This window comes from Herpailurus yagouaroundi, unplaced genomic scaffold, assembly GCF_014898765.1.
Source record: "Herpailurus yagouaroundi ecotype Mexico unplaced genomic scaffold, PumYag 160, whole genome shotgun sequence".
Lineage (NCBI taxonomy): Eukaryota > Metazoa > Chordata > Mammalia > Carnivora > Felidae > Herpailurus > Herpailurus yagouaroundi.
Genome location: NW_024412401.1, coordinates 20,688,591 through 20,706,819, shown reverse-complemented (window position 1 = coordinate 20,706,819; position 18,229 = coordinate 20,688,591). Strand labels below are relative to the sequence as shown.

At 38.8% G+C, this 18,229-nt stretch overlaps 1 protein-coding gene across 1 annotated transcript in view; it reads right to left on the bottom strand.

Moving 5' to 3' along the window:
- Positions 1 to 18,229, bottom strand: part of LOC121034633 (phospholipid-transporting ATPase FetA-like) — a 101,609-nt gene that overhangs the window by 19,074 nt on the left and 64,306 nt on the right. The window contains exons 13-16 of the mRNA XM_040481612.1: positions 13,942 to 14,138; positions 10,315 to 10,523; positions 8,201 to 8,244; positions 1,148 to 1,313 (exon numbers count right to left, since the gene is read on the bottom strand). Of these exons, the coding sequence (XP_040337546.1) occupies positions 1,148 to 1,313; positions 8,201 to 8,244; positions 10,315 to 10,523; positions 13,942 to 14,138 (616 nt within the window). The remainder of the gene's footprint in view (positions 1 to 1,147; positions 1,314 to 8,200; positions 8,245 to 10,314; positions 10,524 to 13,941; positions 14,139 to 18,229) is intronic.

The following is an 18,229-nucleotide window of genomic DNA, read 5'->3' as shown; positions in this document are numbered from 1 at the left end:
TTTTTCTCATTATGCTTACTTAAGAGGGCTGTTGTGAAGCTTGTGGGAGATAATATAAATGTAAGCAATTTGTAAAACTAAAGCTGTTACTGGGGCGCCTGGGTGGCTCAGTCAGTTGAGTGTCTGACTTTGGCTCACATCATGATCTCACAGCTCGTGAGTTCAGGCCGGGCATCAGGCTCTATGCTGACGGTTCTGAGCCTGGAGCCTGCTTTGGATTCTGTTTTTCCCCCTCTGTCTCTGCCCCTCCCCCCACTCACACTCTGTCTCTCTCAAAATAAATAAACATTTAAAAAGTATTCAAGGGGCGCCTGGGTGGCGCAGTCGGTTAAGCGTCCGACTTCAGCCAGGTCACGATCTCGCGGTCCGGGAGTTCAAGCCCCGCGTCGGGCTCTGGGCTGATGGCTCAGAGCCTGGAGCCTGTTTCCGATTCTGTGTCTCCCTCTCTCTGCCCCTCCCCCGTTCATGCTCTGTCTCTCTCTGTCCCAAAAATAAATAAATGTTGAAAAAAAAAAATTAAAAAAAATAAAAAAATAAAAAGTATTCAAATATAAGGTGTTACTAAGGGTATTACACTAAAGGTACGTTGCCTTAAAGGATATGATTTATTTGGTTGCCAAAATTCTTGTTTGTTACCAAAAAAAATTCTTCATTTTTAATCAGTCATTTCTCATTCATTGTTTGTCAAAGAGGTTTGAGTAAATTCATGGGTGTCACAGTCATATTTGATTGTTAAAGAAACCAGGCTATGTGGGGATACCTTGAAATTATGAAGCAACAAGAGGACAACTCAACTCCTCATTCAGGAAGTCTTGTTAGAGATAATGCGGCTGATCTTGGGGACAATTCAGATAGATTCTGTGACAGAACATTGTTGAATCTCAAGATTGGAAGCTCCCTAGATAGCATCATTTGACCCCTATCCAATGACTGAATCCTCTTTAAGACCAAGAGGCTGTCTTCTACTTGAATATCTCCAGTGATGAGAAGCTCACTACTTGTCTATCCATCCCATTGCTGGACAACACTCCCTATTAGGAAGTTCTTAGATTAAGCCATTATAAATGATATCAAACCAAACCCACCTGTAGCCATCCTAGGTTCTATGACATATTCTTAGTCCATGAGACCACAGGCCCCTCCTCACCTTCCACTTTCTCTTCTGACATCACGGTATGACACAATGAGAGTGAGAGAAAAAACAAGTGTACCCAGCGATCTCCCTTTTTCACTGCTTCTACCAAAGTCTTGTCATAAAATGAAAACTTAGGATCAGCCAGTTTGTTGTAGGAGAAGTCGACCTTTTCTGTTTCCTGGAACACAGAAGTCAGAACAAACTTCTTAGTAGCAGCCTGACACTTTACAGAAGATCTATTTGGGGACAGCTTCTGGAACGTGATGAGAATTCTCAGGACGATGGGAGGAGAAAAGAAAGATAAATGGAGGAGACTTTGTGCTGGTTTCTAAGGCCTTTGTAGTTCTCATCATTCCCTTGGACCAGGAAAGATCCATCCCATAGGAGACAAGCTGAGCACTGCCTGGCAGACCCTTCTTGCCCCCTTTCTTCCCCAGCTACCCTGAATGATCAGTGGCCATCTTCACGTTCTATTCTTCTTCTTCTTTTTTTAATGTTTATTTTTAAGAGAGAGAGAGAGAGAGGGAGGGGGAAGGAGAGGAAGAGGGAAAGTACATGTGCACAGGGGAGGGGCAGAGAGAGGGGAGACAGAGGATCCAAAGCGGGCTCTGTGCTGATAGCAGAGAGCTTCTAAGTCCCAAATCCATGATAACCAAACCTGAAGATATGAGGAGGTAACTGCTCCATATTAATAAATGGTATAGGGAAAAAGTTTTGTCTCTGGCTGTCCTCTGTCTGATTTTGGGGGCTGGGAAGGGAACTGAGTCCTAAGTACAGTGACTATCACTGTGTTGCACTATTTCTCTTTAATTCTACAGGGGCTAGAGACAAATACTGCAAGATAGAGGCAAGAGTATATAACAAGGAAGCTTCAGTACATACTTATCACAGACTTAATTTTGAGCCATTTTACTTGATCTGTCAGCATCTCTGGTTCCTTCCTGCTTCTAACCCTCATGGTCATTGCCCTTACCTCAATCTCTGGACCTAATATTCACTAACATTTTCCTGGTTCCTTTAGATATTGACTCTCATTCTCTATTTTGGCTAGGCTTTTGGTGGCCACCTTGGGTAAACATCTGTTTCTGACTTGATTTGGCCTTGAGACTCTTTTACCCCATCCTGGAGTGTGATGTTAGTAACAAACTTCTCCAATCCATACCAGGATTCTCAAGGATACTTTTCCAGTTCTTTGTAGTTGTGGTGCTACCTGTGCTAGGCCCCAGTATGTCAAGCACAGACACAACTGTCCTGGTTCGTGCTATGTCAGGGAAAGGGAAGTTTTAGTGAGCTATATTGGCTCTTTTCTGTATCACATCTAGAAGGAGTTTTGTCATAGTGGTGTTAAAGTATGGTCAGGTCCAGAGGCAAGCCCCAGACCTGGCCAACCACAGAATTGTGAGCTCTGGGAAGTTTGCGGTTCCAGTAATTTAAGATAATTCATCATATAGTATCTCCTGAGACTTTTCTAGAGCTGGGCTCTTACACTGGCACACTCTTTGAACTGGAAGCTGGTGAGTGATGTGAGAAAAGCTGAAGAGGTAGGCATGAGGTAGATCCTGCATTGCCATCTTATAGGCAATAGGGAGTCACAGCAATTTTCTGCTGAAAGTGCATAATTAGGGACGTCTGGGTGGCTCAGCTGGTTAAGCATCTGACTTCAGCTCAGGTCATGATCTCTTAGTTTGTAAGTTTGAGCCCCGCATCAGGCTCTGTGCTAACATCTCAGAGCCTGGAGCTGCTTCGGATTCTGTGTCTCCCTCTCTCTCTGCCCCTCCCCCCGCTTGCACCCTGTCTTTCTCTTTCTCTCTCTCTCTGAAATAAACATTAAAAAAAAAAGAGAAAGTGACATAATTAGATTTGTGTCAGATAAAGTCCTCTGGTAGCAGCATGGAAGACATACTGGAACTAGCAAGATGAGAAGCAGGGAGATCAGTCAGATCATTCAGTAATCCACAAGAGAAATGATATAGTAACAATAAATATTAAAATAAGGGGATGGTTTGAATATATAGGGAGCTAGAATTATGCAACATGATATGAGGGGTGACAGAGGGAAAGACTTAAGAATAATTTTATATTTCCTCATTCACTGTGATAGGATACCTGTCAGGAGGAGGTTTCTGATGGACTAAATTGGAGATACTTGAAGAACTAACAGGTAGTAATGAAAGCAGGCATATATAGTTTTGAAGTTTAGGTAAGAGATTTGAGCTAGTTTCTAATCTCCTCTTCCAGGCAAGTAATGTTTGAGAATACTGCACCTGGCTGGGTACAGCAGTGAGGCAGGGCTGGCTTGGAGCTGCAGTACAGCATGACCTGAGAAGTAGCATTCATGGATAATTCTGAAATTGAAAGCCAAACAACCAGTTAAAAAAGGTTGAAAGGCAAATCCAGGTACCAGACAAAAGGATGGAAACTGGGGATATCAAGTGAAGGGAAGTGGATTCAGAATGGAGGGTAGAGGTGGCAACTGAAGAAACTCCTAGAGATGCTGTGACATAGCTATAATTAGTTTTTGTAAAGTATCTTTAGCCTTGGCCATGGGTGGGAGGGAGCTACAAAGGATTCCTCTGATAGATGTATTTGGAGTTCATCAGTAAGTATGTGGTAGTTAAAGTCATGTAAATACATGAGATTATTCCGGGACACGATACAGATGGGGAAGAGGTTCAATAATAGAGCCTTGGAGAACATCAGTTCCTATGGCCAAGTTGATGAGAAAAAGCAGACAGGAAGAAAAAACAAGAACAGAGCTATTTAACAGGAGCCAATGGACAAGAAAACTTTAAGAAAAAGTGGAGTTTAGGTGTTAAAATCTGCAGAGAAGTTGAGTAAGGACTTAACAGCAAGGCAGTCATTAGTGAGCTTGGCTAGGATAGTTTCAGTGGCTATCATAGGACAGAATCTTATTACAGAGAGTAGGTTGAAGAATAAAGAAAGGTGAGGAGTTAGAGACCTCTGTAATTGCCTGTTTACTTATATGGCTCCTTCTCAAGTCTGCCAGCTCTCTGAAGGTAGGGAAAATGTCTCTTTTGTTTTCCTCCAACCTTTAGCATTTACTCAAAGTCTGACATATGGTTGATACTCAGTAAGTATTTTGGACTGATGGGAGACAGACAATGTGTAGAGGGTAATACAGGAATGGTTCTAAGTGCTTTTTAAAATATGAAATTTATTTTTAGTGGTTACCTCTGGTTAATGGGCTTAGGGTTATTTTAACTCATTTTTTTTTAACTATTTTAAGTTAATACTCTTTTTTAGAATAGTCTTAGGTTTACAGAAAAATTGGGCAGAAGTACAAGGAGTTCCCATATATTATCTCTCTCTTCTTTCTACTCTGATTTTCTCTATTCACATCTCACATTAGTGTAGTACATTTGTTACAACCGACAAATATTAATACGTTATTATGAACTAAAGTATATAGTTTACAGTAGAATTCTGCATCATACAGTTCTATGGGTTTTGAAACATACATATTGTAATGAATCTACCATGACAGCATCACACAGAATAGTTCCGCTGCCCTAAAACTCTCCTGTGTTCCGCTCTACTGCTTCATCTCTCTCTCCACCTCTCACCAAGCCCCTGGCAACCACTGATCTTTTTACCGTCTGTACTAATTTGCCTTTTCCAGAATGTCATATAGTTGGAATCATAGTATGTAGCCTTTTCAGATTAGCTTCTTTCACTTAGCAATATGCATTTTAAATTCTTCCTTTTGTGTGTGTGGCTTGATAGCTCATTTATTCTTAGTGCTGAATAATATTCCATTGTAGGGATGTACTAAGTATTTTTTTTTTTTTAAGGAAGGGAAAATTTGAGCTGAAGGGAAAGAATCACATAAGAAGAATAACTTTCAGATATTAAGAAGGAGCGAATACAGGATTGACTGAGGTTCCTGAAGAAGTAGAAAGGGATGGAATGTAAAATATACAAAGAGACTTGTATTGAAAGAAAACAGGATACCTTTTTTGAGACTGAAGGAAACTAGGTAAAGGTGTGTTCTGAAGTATGTATGGAAAAGGATATTTAGCTGATAGTTTGAATTTTTCTCAGTAAAGTTGAAGGCAATATCATCTACTGCATATTGGGGACAGAGGGGGATGTAGTAGAAGGCCTGAGGGTGAATTCTAGAATAGCTAACATGCAGAATTAAGTATGACGCTGATCACAAATTAGTAAAAAATTATCCAAATAATATTGGAAGCCTAAAAGAGGTTGGAGTTTCTGAATTTTTAATGAGTTTGTGATCTCCAAAAAGTGCTTGGCACTCTGAGATTAGAACAGAGAAGGATAGATGGCTTGGTTAATTAAAGGTTGAGATTTGGTGAGTGATTAAAGAGAAAAAGGACTAGTAAGGTACTGAGGATATTTATGATCCTGGGTACAGATGGGGGCAAGACAGGAAAGGAAGTAAAGCCAGGAGGAATTGAAAGACTTGGAGAAAAAGGAGAGCTGAGGGCTTGTGAGTTTTCCAAAGATAAGAAAGCAGGCATATATAGCAGAAGTCAAGTACTAAGAGAGATAGAGAAATAAAGTATGTGACCAGAGATCATGATGAGAGAGTTTACAATTTCAGAGTAGTACAATTCTAGATAGTGACATGGAAAAGGGTGCTGAAGATTTTTTGGGTACTACAGGTCATCTGAAAGGCATATTTTTTCTGACATCTGAAAGCATCCATGGTAACAGATCATCCATAAAGTAGCCAGTACCACCCAAGATGATAGTAGGGATTGGGTACAGAGGAAGAATAGGAGCCAATTTTCAAAGTTCTCAGTGAATGAGATGAAGAAGTCAGAAGATGCATAGATGTCAATGACAGGAAGAGTTAAGAAGGAGCATTGCCAGAAGTCATAAGCATCACAGGAGGAAAAATTATATGAGGAAGAAAAAGTAACGGTTTAAAGTTAGCACAGGATAATGAAGACAATACATTTGGGCTTTTGGTATGCAGAATAGGAGAGATGGAGGAAAAGGGATGTTCTCAGGAAAAGTCAATCAAGGCAGGGAGAAGAAATCATTTTTATGAAGAGATGAGGCAACAGGTAAGCTTGTTTACAAGAGAAAAAAGAGTCCAGTGATCCAGTGGAACACATGTTATGATTAATCAGTAGTGGAAGGAAGAGGTAGGGGAAAGGAACTCCAGAATAACAGTTTATTCCCTATAAGCTATAACTTTGTTTATATTGCCAAAGTCATTTGCAGAGTCTCTAGAAGGGGACTTAAGGGGGGAAAAAGTAGATTTTCTATCCCTTTCCCAATCTCCTTGGATAGATAGGGGTGAGAAAGTAGTTGGGAGCTGGAGTTAGCTATTTGGTATATAAGTCAAGTGGCTAAGGGTTTGGAATTCGTTATAGAAGGAAAGGGATAGGGTGAGGAGTATCATGAAGGTAACAGACAAAGCCCTATGAAGGGATGTTTAATATCAAATCTATAAACAAAAGCTGAGATCCAATACTGGAGAAAATAGTCAAAATGAACCAGCTAGAAATAGAAAGAATGAATAGGAAGATATTTTTATAATTGTGTGGGATACAACTATTCAGTATGTTGCAATATAATGTTCCTGAAGCCATAAAGGAAAAAGACTGACATGACAAATTTGATCACATACATTAGAAACTTCTACACAGAAAAAAAAAAAGAAACTTCTACACAGAAAAAAATATAAACAAAACCCAAAAGACAAAAATGGGGAAAGTAACTGTACTGTATGTGCCAAAGGAAAGGTTGTTATTTCTACTTTATAAAAAGTACTTTCAAGTAAGAAAAAAAGGGCAAAGAATATGAACAGGCAACTGAGAAAATAACTAGAAACAGGCAATAAAGTGGGAAGGGGAAATAAGCACATAAAAATGATTCAATCTGATTAGTAATCAGAGAGAGGTAAATAACATGAGATGCCATTTTAACCAATTAAATTTCTAAAGATTAAAAAATTATTAATACTCAGTACTCATAAGGATATGAGAAAAAAAGAATTATTATATATTTTTGGTGGGATTATAAACTGATGCAATCTATCTAGGAGCAATATGGCAATATTAAATGTGCTAAAAATGTGGCTACCCTTTGACCAATCAGTTTCACTCCCAGGAGTTCATTTGAAGGAAATAATTATCAGAAGAAGAGACAAAACTGTAAGTACCAGGGTGCTTACCACAGTGCTATTTATAATAATAACAAAATAAAATGGAATAAAAATAGGGGATTGGTTAAATAAATTAAGGTACACTAATACAAATGGATATGCCACTCATTCAAAATGATGATGTGGACCTAAATTTACTGACATGGAAATGGGACTAGAATATAATGTCAAGTGAATAAAAAGGAGGCTGCAAATAGGATACATGCTATGATGCTTCCTCTTTCTTTCCTTTTTCCCTTTGTTCTCTTTCCTCTCTCCCTCCATTCCTTCCATCCATCCATCCATCCATCCGTCTATCATTAGATCTTGATGTATATGTGTGTGCATATACACACATGGAAAACACGTGAAAGAATATACCCCCAAATTTTACATTGGTTTTCTAAGGGAGATTGAATGATTTTCACTTTCTTATTCATACATTTCTGCATTGATTGGATTTTAAAACAAATTTATTTTGGAGAAAGAGAGCCTGAGTGGGGGAGGGGCACTGAGAGAGGGGGCTCCAAAGAGAGTTCTGCAGTGACAGTAGTGAGCTCGAGTTCTATGCTGGGCTCTAACTCACGAACCATGAGATCATGACCTGAGCCGAAGTTGGACGCTCAACCAACTGAGCCACCCAGGCACCCTGACTGGACTTTTTTAATATGAGGAAAGACTATTTTTCAAATAGGAAAAAAGAAGAAAGAAAAAAGAAAAAAGAAAGAAAGCTATTTTGATTTTAAAGCACAAACCCAAATCCCCTCAAATAAACATAGATCATTTATATAATGCTTTCTGATATTATGGGCCAATAAAAGCTTTACTATTTCAGGGGCTAAGGGACTCTCAATTTGTGTCAAAGATGCTGCTGTTTAGCATGGTCTCAGCTCTCACGCATATCACAGGTAACTGTAATCACTCACCTCAGAGACTTCTACTTTCATTCCCTTTTTGTCATAGACATGACCTGTTGATAAGTAAAGAGAGCAGAGACTTGGCAATGCTTAAATTATTTTTTTGCTGTGATAAAATACATATAACATAAAAATTTAACCATTTGTTAGCATACAATTCAGTGTCATTAATCACATTGACAATGTGGTACAATAATCACCATTATAAATCTCCAAAATTTTTTCAGCATTCTAAACAGAAACTCCCCAATTCCTCCCTATTCCTAGCCCCTGATAACCTCCACTTTTTGTCTCTATAAATTTGTCTATTCTAGATATTTCATATAAGTAGAATCATACACTATTTCTTTTTGTGTTTGGCTTATTTCACTTAGTATAAAGTTTTCAAGAATCATCCATGTTGTAGCATGTGTCAGAACCTCATTACTTTTTATGACTTAGTAATATTGCTTTGAATGGATATACCACAATTTGTTTATCCATTCATCTGTTGACGGACACATGGTTGTTTTTACCTTTGGGCTATTGGTGAATAATGCTGCAATGAATGCCAGCATATATCTATCTGTTTGAATCCCTGTTTTCCATCTTTTGAGGGGAATATACCTAGGAATAGATTTAGGGGGTCATATGGTAATTTAAAGGAAGGTTAACAGCTTATTGCTTCTGATTCTATCATCCCAGACTTCCCATCAAGCTTCCTTGAATCTCCTCAGGCCACCCAGCCCCTAGTGTCCCAGTAAGCTCCACTCCCCAAGCTAATGGTAAGAGGTCATTTGCTTGGGCCCCAACTCTTCTCCCTTAAGTGTGAGGTAAGGCTGGAAGTTAGTCACTGGATGTGGGAAAGACCTTCTATTTTATGAAGCCCTCCAGTCAGAAAAGTTACCTAGAAGAAATATGAAAACAGTGCAAGAATGTTTAGGATTCTTGGCCAGCAGATAGTATAAACAAAATAGCAGTGGAAGACAGTCTTATGTCAAGCATAGAAACAACCATGGTCCTTTTGGGACACCTGGGTGGCTCAGTCGGTTAAGCCTCTGACTCTTCATAGTTTGTGGGTTCAAGCCCCACATAGTTTGTGGGGTCTTCAGAAGGTGGGGCCTGCTTAGAATTCTCGCTCTCTCTCCCTCTCTCTGCCTCTCCCCCACTCATTATCTCTCTCAAAAGTAAATAAACATTAAAAAAGAATTAGAAAAAAAAAAGAAGAAGAAACACCCATGGCCCTTTCAACCTTACCCAGTGTATCATCAGATCTTATAATGAGACAGAGAATTAAGATCTTTACCCAAATCAACTCATCTAAAAATAGGCTTTCAGAGTTTATACATAGGAAAAGTTGTTTGGCAGGGATAATAGGAAATAGTAGCTTTTTAAAAAAAATCTTAATCTTAAATTTTAATCTTAAATTTTTAATTATTTTTTAATTGAGGTGAAAGGCATATGACATACAATTAACCATTTTAAAGTGTACAATTCAGAGGCATGTAGTGCATTTACAATGTTGTATACTACACATCTCTCTAGTTTCAAAGCTTTTTAATCACCCCAGAGTAGAAATGCTCTACCTTTTTAGATGTGATTGCCTTCCTCAGCTAGTTAGTGCATTGGGCATGAATGTTCACATACCCGAGGACTTAACCCTGTCACAAAAATAAGTTTAGGCTTAAGGCATGAAATGAATGAGGAATTGGGCATTGGGGACCCTGCCCAACCAACTTGACTATCCTTTGATGGCTTCTCTCAAGACTGCTTATTGGTCTGAGGGGGAATCAGGAGATTAGCAGCTTCAACAATATCTGGTTTCTCTGTGTGATTTAATATGAGAGTGAACTGACCCTCTCAAGACATTGGGAATTCCTGGAGGACAGAGATTAAGTCTTGTACATCTTGGTATTTCCAATGTCCAACACAATGGATTACCTCTATAAGGTGTGAAATAAATGCTTTTTGGTAAGCAACTGAATGGAGTAGGTGATCTTTGTTTAATGAGTAAAGAAGGTTGTGAGAATAAGAGATAAATGTGAATTTCAGAGGTATATAGAATTAGAAGCAGATTATTCTTGAAAACAATCTGCAAAGTAGAATTTCCCCAGGACTCAGGGAAAGCAGGAAGACATGCATACCATAGAACATCCCATTAATAGAACACTTATTGAAAACCATGATGTTCTGAGTCAGGGTTCCTGTTTTGTCAGAGAACACGTATTTGACCTGGCCAAGCTCCTCATTAAGGGTGGTGGTGTGAGCCTGTGCTGGTGAGTTCTTTGGTGCATAAAACATCTTCCGATCCCAGTTGATATAGCAACTGTTGCCCAATCTTATTATCTCAACACTATGGAGAAAGCAAGAAAAGAAGCGTCCTGGGTTAGAACATATCAAATACATAATCCTGGTTTCCTTCTTAACAGGTCAGGGCCAGCATCTGAAAATCAGAATATTCTCCTTGGGAACCTACCATGGATTTTGAAGGACATTCCCACCAGCCAACCCAACGTAAATCTGATCTTGACCATTTTCACTCAGTGCTTTACCATCTGGATCCGGATATACTTCATTAATTTTGCTGAGGCATAACCCCCTTTCATTTTTTCTTCTTCCAAAACATATCCAGGAAAAATAAAAAGTTTTGAACTTTTGCAGTAATGCAAGGCCTGGTAGAATTATGAACTACCTAGTAAAAGGCTGTTTAGGCTTAATTAGAGGATTACTGTGGCTGTCATGTAAATCCACTGGCAAGGAAGAGAAACTTAAACACTCAGAAACTCGTTTCAGAAGAAGGGAAGGATCTGTGAAAATGAGAAACAGGTCATAGAAGCTGACCTGATAAAATTCCTGGCAGGGGCAATCTGCCTGTGGGGTAGCTTCTCCCGCTAATAGTGTCCTCTTCACTTTACCTGAATTTTCCCTATTGCCTTTATCACATTCCTCTTCTGTTCCAAATAATTCATATTATAGATTCTTTATGGTTAACAAGCATCTTCATTTTAAAATAGTTAAGATTTTTAATGGGCCTCCTTCCTATCACCATTTGTGCTTAATGTGTGTTAGTTTTGGTCACTTCTAAAAGACAACTGCATTGAGCAACATGTTTGTTTGTTTAATTTCAGGTGAGGCAGGAGTGCTCTAGCCCACGTTACTGACTCTACAGGTCCTCAAGCACTGAATCTTGATCCCTCCCTTCCTTTGCCATACCAACCAACATAGCTATTTCTCTAAACCCAAACATTTAATCATATCATTTCTTTCCTTAGAAAAATCTTTGCTGCCTTTAGGATAAAATCCTAACTCCTTGGGAGTCACCTGCATGGCTCAGTCGGTTAAGTGTCCAACTTTGGCTCAGGTCATGATCCCACAGTTCATAAGTTCGAGCCCCACATCAGGCTCTACTTTGACAGCTTTTTTGGGGGGGTTGTATATCATTTTATTTTTATTTTTTTAATTTTACTTTTTATTTTTTAAAATTTACATCCAAATTAGTTAGCATATAGTGCAACAATGATTTCAGGAGTAGATTCCTTAGTGCCTCTTACCCATTTAGCCCATCCTCCCTCCCACAACCCCTCTAGTAACCTTCAGTTTGTTCTCCATATTTGAGTCTCTTCTGTTTTGTCCCCCTTCCTGTTTTTATATTATTTTTGTTTCCCTCCCCTTATGTTCATCTGTTTGGTCTCTTAAAGTCCTCATATGAGTGAAGGCATAGGATTTTTGTCTTTCTCTGACTAATTTCACTTAGCATAATACCCTCCAGTTCCATGTAGTTGCAAGTGGCAAGATTTCCTTCTTTTTGATTGCCGAGTAATACTCCATTGTGTATATATACCACATTTTCTTTATCCATTCATCCATCGATGGATATTTGGGCACTTTCCATACTCTGGCTATTGTTGATAGTGCTGCTATAAACATGGGGGTGCATGTGTCCCTTCGAAACAGCACACCTGTATCCTGTGGATAAAGGCCTAGTAGTGCAATTGCTGCGCTGTAGGGTAGTTCTATTTTTAGTTTTTTGAGGAACCTCCATACTGTTTTCCAGAGTGGCTGCACCAGCTTGCATTCCCACCAGCAGTGCAAAAGAGAGCCTCTTTCTCCGCATCCTTGCCAACATCTGTTGTTGCCTGAGTTGTTAATGTTAGCCATCCTGACAGGTGTAAGGTGGTGTCTCATTGTGTTTTTGATTTATATTTCCCTGATGATGAGTGATGTGGAGCATTTTTTCATGTGTCGGTTGGCCATCTGGATGTCTTCTTTGGAGAAGTGTCTATTCATGTCTTTTGCCCATTTCTTCACTGGATGATTTGTTTTTTGGATGTTGAGTTTGAGAAGTTCTTTATAGATTTTAGATACTAACCCTTTATCTGATATGTCATTTGCAAATATTGTCTCCCATTCTGTCGGTTGCTTTTTGGTTTTGCTGATTGTTTGCTTTGCTGTGCAGAAGCTTTTTGTTTTGATGAGGTCCCAGTAGTTCATTTTCTACTTTGACAGCTTGAAGCTTGGAGCCTGGAGGCTGCTTCAGATTCTGTGTGTCTCTCTGTCCCTTCCCATGCTTGTGCACTCGCTTTCCCTCTCTCTCAAAAGTAAATAAACAAACATTAAAAAAACATCCAAAATCCTTAGCCTGACATTTAAGGCTCTCCTGGATAGGATACTGAACTATCATCCAACACTTTAGCCTAGGCTACTCATTGTTCTATGACCACACCAAACCTTTGCACATGCTGATCTTTCTGTTTGCAATATTGTTTTGCTATTTTCTGCGTGATGAATTCCACTCTTCTCTCAAATACCAGTTTGATTATTACTTTTTCTCTAATCCCCCAAGCCTCTCCAGGTAGAACCAACCTGTTCCTTTTCCAGTCTCCCATAGCACTCCCTATATATTTCTCTTACATCATTTTCCATATTGTACCATAATTACCTAAGTATCTGTTTCCACAGCTATGTTGTAAGCTTATCTACAGAAAGAGCTGTCTTATGATTTATGTTTCTATTTCTAGCACCTAGTATAGTGCTTGGCACATAGTAGGTGCTGTGCTCAATAAATATTAAATTAATAAGATAATTTAGTCATGCAGGGTGCTTTTCAGGTTGGAATGTCACAGTGCAGGGTTTAGGAAACCTGGAAAGAAGGATATAAAAACGTGTTTGGATGTGTGTATGTGAAAGGGAATGATGAAAATAGAAAAAGGAGCTCAAAGGCTTATTTGACCCATTTCAAATTTTTGTCCATGAAAAGGCAAAGGAAACATCCTTCTTTTCTTTTACAACTTTTAGAACCCAGAACTTAGGTCATAATTACATCTATAATACCATTTGCCACATTGTTTCTGGGGGAAAACAAATGTGAGTTCTGATTAACTGATTTACAAATGTATGTTTGGGACCTATGTCATTGATTAACTAGAGGCTGCCTGACTTATGCTTCAGCATCACCAAATTTGTGTGCATTTTTTCAATTATTGCATGTGTTTCTATGTCTTATTTAGTTACATTATAAGCTATTTGAGGGCAGGGATGGTTTTCTCTTTGTGTAACTCATAGTATCTAGTACAGTATTCTGGATATGGAAACCACTAATACAATCTCTAGACATTTCTCAGAGTGTTTTGTACACTGGCACTGTGGAAAGTAAAGAGTTAAAGAGCATACAGTCTATGCTTCCCAAACATTTACACTCTAGTTGGGGAGTTAAGCAGGATGTATAAAGTCAGCTCCTCCCCCTATGACACAAAGTGGTCAAAGAAGCTTACCTGACATAAAGGGAAATGGGCACCATAGTGTTAAGAATAATGAAGTAGGACCAGAATACGAGGATGGCAGAGACAGCTGATGAAGGGACATATTCTTCCCATGGCAGATAATTCTGGAAGTAGTAGCCTTTTTTGTTTTCCCAAATGCCATGCCCAATTGCTAGGATAAAGCACATGCTGCCTAAAAACAGGAAAATCTGGAAATCAGAAAGAGAATTAAATTAACATGTTATCTAAGGCATGTGCTGCTTCGTGTCTACTTTTGGACATTTAGCTCTCAACAAAGCCTCTCTCTTTTCCTGGAGGGCAGGGGCATCCTGTAGTTCACAAGCTCTAGGCAGTAGTACAGGACAGAAAAGAAAGCCCAGCACGAGCCATCCTTGGAATCTTTTTTTCCTTTCAAATTTTTATTTAGATTCTAGTTAGTTAACATGCAGTGCAATATTGGTTTCAGGAATAGAACACAGTGATTCATCACTTACATACAACACCCTGTGCTCATCATAACAAGTGCCCTCCTTAATACCCATCACCCATCTAGCCCATCCCCCCCCTCCCTCCATCAACCCTTAGTCTGATCTCTATTATTTAGAGTCTCTTATGGTTTGTTTCCCTATCTCCACACCCCCCCCTACAAATGTCAACATCTGTTTTGTTTCTTAAATTCCACATGTGAGTGAAATCATAAGGTATTTTGTCTTTCTCTGACTGATTTATTTCATTTAGCATAATGCACTTTGGCTCTATCCATATTGCTGCAAATGGCAAGATTTCATTCTTTTTGATTGTGGAGTAATATTCCACTATATATGAATATATATATAATATACATATATATTATATATACATATATTCTACATCTTTTTTTTTTTAATTTTTTTTCAAAGTTTTTATTTATTTTTGGGACAGAGAGAGACAGAGCATGAACGGGGGAGGGGCAGAGAGAGAGGGAGACACAGAATCGGAAACAGGCTCCAGGCTCTGAGCCATCAGCCCAGAGCCCGTCGCGGGGCTCGAGACCGCGAGATCGTGACCTGGCTGAAGCCGGACGCTTAACCGACTGCGCCACCCAGGCGCCCCTCTACATCTTTTTTTAAACAAGTTTTATACAACTTCTTTATACTTTCAATAATTTTTATGTTATACAAACTGTTCAGGAACACGTGCTTAAAAAAATGTTTCCATCGCATTCTACGAATCTAGTATACATAGTTTTAGCTCTAAAATACAATTATAGCACACCAAAAATAAAATTATAGGTAGTCTTACTAATGAACAAAGATGCAAAAATGTTAAATAATTAGTAGCAAATTAGATTCTGCAGTATATGAAGAGATGAATATCTTTTGTCTAATTAGGTTTATCACAGGAATATAAAGATACATTAGCTTTACAGAATCTAAGAATAAGATTCAGTACTATTAACAGATTAAAGTTGCATAAAAGTGATCATCTCAAAAGATGACCAAATAAAAATTCCACATCTATAAATACCCTTAGTAAGTTAGGAATATATCTTTTTTAAATTTAACTTTATTTTTTATTTTTTAAAATTTACACCCAAATTAGTTAGTATATAGTGAAGCAAGTTAGGAATATATCTTTTTTTATTTTTTTATTTTTATTTTATTTTTTTAAAGTTTATTTTTGAGACAGAGAGAGACAGAGCATGAATGGGGGAGGGGCAGAGAGAGATAGGGAGACACAGAATCAGAAGCAGGCTCCAGGCTCTGAGCCATCAGCCCAGAGCCCGACGCGGGGCTCGAACTCACGGAGTGTGAGATCGTGACCTGAGCTGAAATTGGACGCTTAACCGACTGAGCCACCCAGGCACCCCGGAATATATCTTGATAAAAGTGAGCTACCAGACTCTATGGCAAACTTCATATTTTATGGTAAAACATTAAATGTAATCCCATTCAAGTCAGAAAAAAAAATTGATAGTATCAACATTGTACTAGAGGTGCTAAGCAATGCAGTAAGAAAAACTGCAGTATAAATTTTGAAATGGCATAGAAAAATGGTCATTACTTATATCACTTCTTTTTTTATCCATTTATCAGCTTATGGACATTTGGGGTCTTTCCACAGTCGGGCTATTGTTGATAATGCTATAGACATCAGGGTGCATGTACCCTTTTGAATATGTATTTTTGTATCCATTGGGCATCCTTGGGATTTGAAGTGAGCTAAAAGTTATTAAAATACATTAAATACTAATTAAGTGCCAGGAGTTGTGCTCAGTACTCTCTCTATATTATTTATTTTAATATTTAAATATTTTATATTTATAAATGTTTTAATAATAGATGAGGAATTTGACATTAAGAGTAGAAAAGTATTTTGCCTAAAGTCACTTAGCTACTAACTAGGAGAGACATGTTTTTTGTTTTTTTGTGTTCAAGTTTATTTATCTTTTTTTAGTAATCTCTACACCCAACATGAGGCTTGAACTCATGACTCCAAGGTCAAGAATTACATGCTCCTCCAACTGAGCCAGCCAGGTGCCCAGAGAGACAGGTTTTGAACCAGTTCCAGAACCCGAGCTTTCAATCACTCCATTATTGAAGTGAGGTCACTGATGGGCAAGTCTTTGAAGACAAGGATGTAAAAGGCAGGAGGAGCAGGTATAATTGAGACCATTCTCAGAAAATAAGATTTTAAAAAGCTTTTTATTATGAAAAATTTCAAACACTTATTAACTTATATAAATAGTATAATGAACCCCCATGTGCCCATCACCCAGCTTCAACAACTATCAATTCAGGGCCAGTCTTATTACACCTAAAACTCCTCTTCCCCTTTTAAGCAAATTGCCCACATTATATAATTTTATCTGTAAACTGTTTATAATTTTTTTTATTGTTTATTTTTGAAAGAGAGAGAGCGAGAGAGCGAGAGCACGCACAGGGGAGGGGCAGAGAGAAAGAGAAGGAGACATAGAATCCAAAGCCAGCTCCAGGCTCTGAGCTGTCAGCACAGAGCCTGATGAGGGGCTCAAACTCACAAACCGTGAGATCATGACCTGAGCTGGAGTCGGCTGCTTAACCCAGGGCCACCCAGGCACCCCTGCAATTTCTTCTTCTAAGAATAGTAATAAGAATTTTTCAAAAGTTCTTTTCTTTTCTCTTCCCTGAATTATAATGTCTATTCCAGGGTCAGTTATTTTACTTGTTCACCCTCTTCCTCCTCTTGTGTGTTCCTGTTTTCCCTCTAGTACACTTAAAAATATGAGGAGAAGAGTAGTTTGATCATTATAGGTTGGTTTTGTTTCCTTTGGTTTATTTTGTTTCCCCAGTAGGCCACTCTCCTGAATGGGAACATGGAAGCACAAGTTCTATATAGGTAGGTAGTATGTGTTATTTGATGGGCCTCACCCTCAGGTACACAAGGAACATGAAAGCACATTTGAATCCCTTAAAATTGAAATAAAATGGGTTTTACTCTGAAGTGATGAGACCCACATCAGAAGCCTTAGCCTTGGGGCGCCTGGGTGGCTCAGTTGGTTAAGTGGTCGACTTCGGCTCAGGTCATGATCTCACACTCCGTGAGTTCGAGCCCCACGTCGGGCTCTGTGCTGACAGCTCAGAGCCTGGAGCCTGTTTCAGATTCCGTGTCTCCCTCTCTCTGGCCCTCCCCTGTTCATGCTCTGTCTCTCCCTGTCTCAAAAATAAATAAAACATTAAAAAAATTAAAAAAAAAAAGAAGCCCTAGCCTTCTGAGATAATTTTTACATTTCTTTAGAAAGCAGTTCCCTTCTGAGACTGGAAGGCAAATACACTTGTTATTACTATATGTATGCTATACAGGTGTCAGGATGGTATAGGGGCCAATTATTGCCCATGTTGTTTTATGGACAGTTTTTAAATTAATTATCTTGACCATTATTCCATATACCACCCCTACTTTTCATACCTGCTAATGTTAGCTTGGAGCTATGATTGAGCTCTACCAGGAAGAATGCATTTGCACTGAAGCTTTCACTACCCTGGTTTGTCTATCAATATAATCTAGGGGCACCTGGGTGGCTCAGTTGGTTAAACGTCTGACTGTTGGTTTTGGCTCAGGCCATGATCTCACACTCTTTGAGTTTCAGCTCTACATGGGGCTCTGTGCTGTCAGCACATAGCCTGCTTGGGATTCTGTGTTTCCCTCTCTCTCTGCCCCTCCCCTGCTCACTCTCTCAAAATAAATAAATAAACATTAAAAAGTATATAATCTATCTGCTTTCTGCCTTCTAAAAACTCATCAACATCTTGGGTCTACTGATGGTTCATCCTCTGCCAGG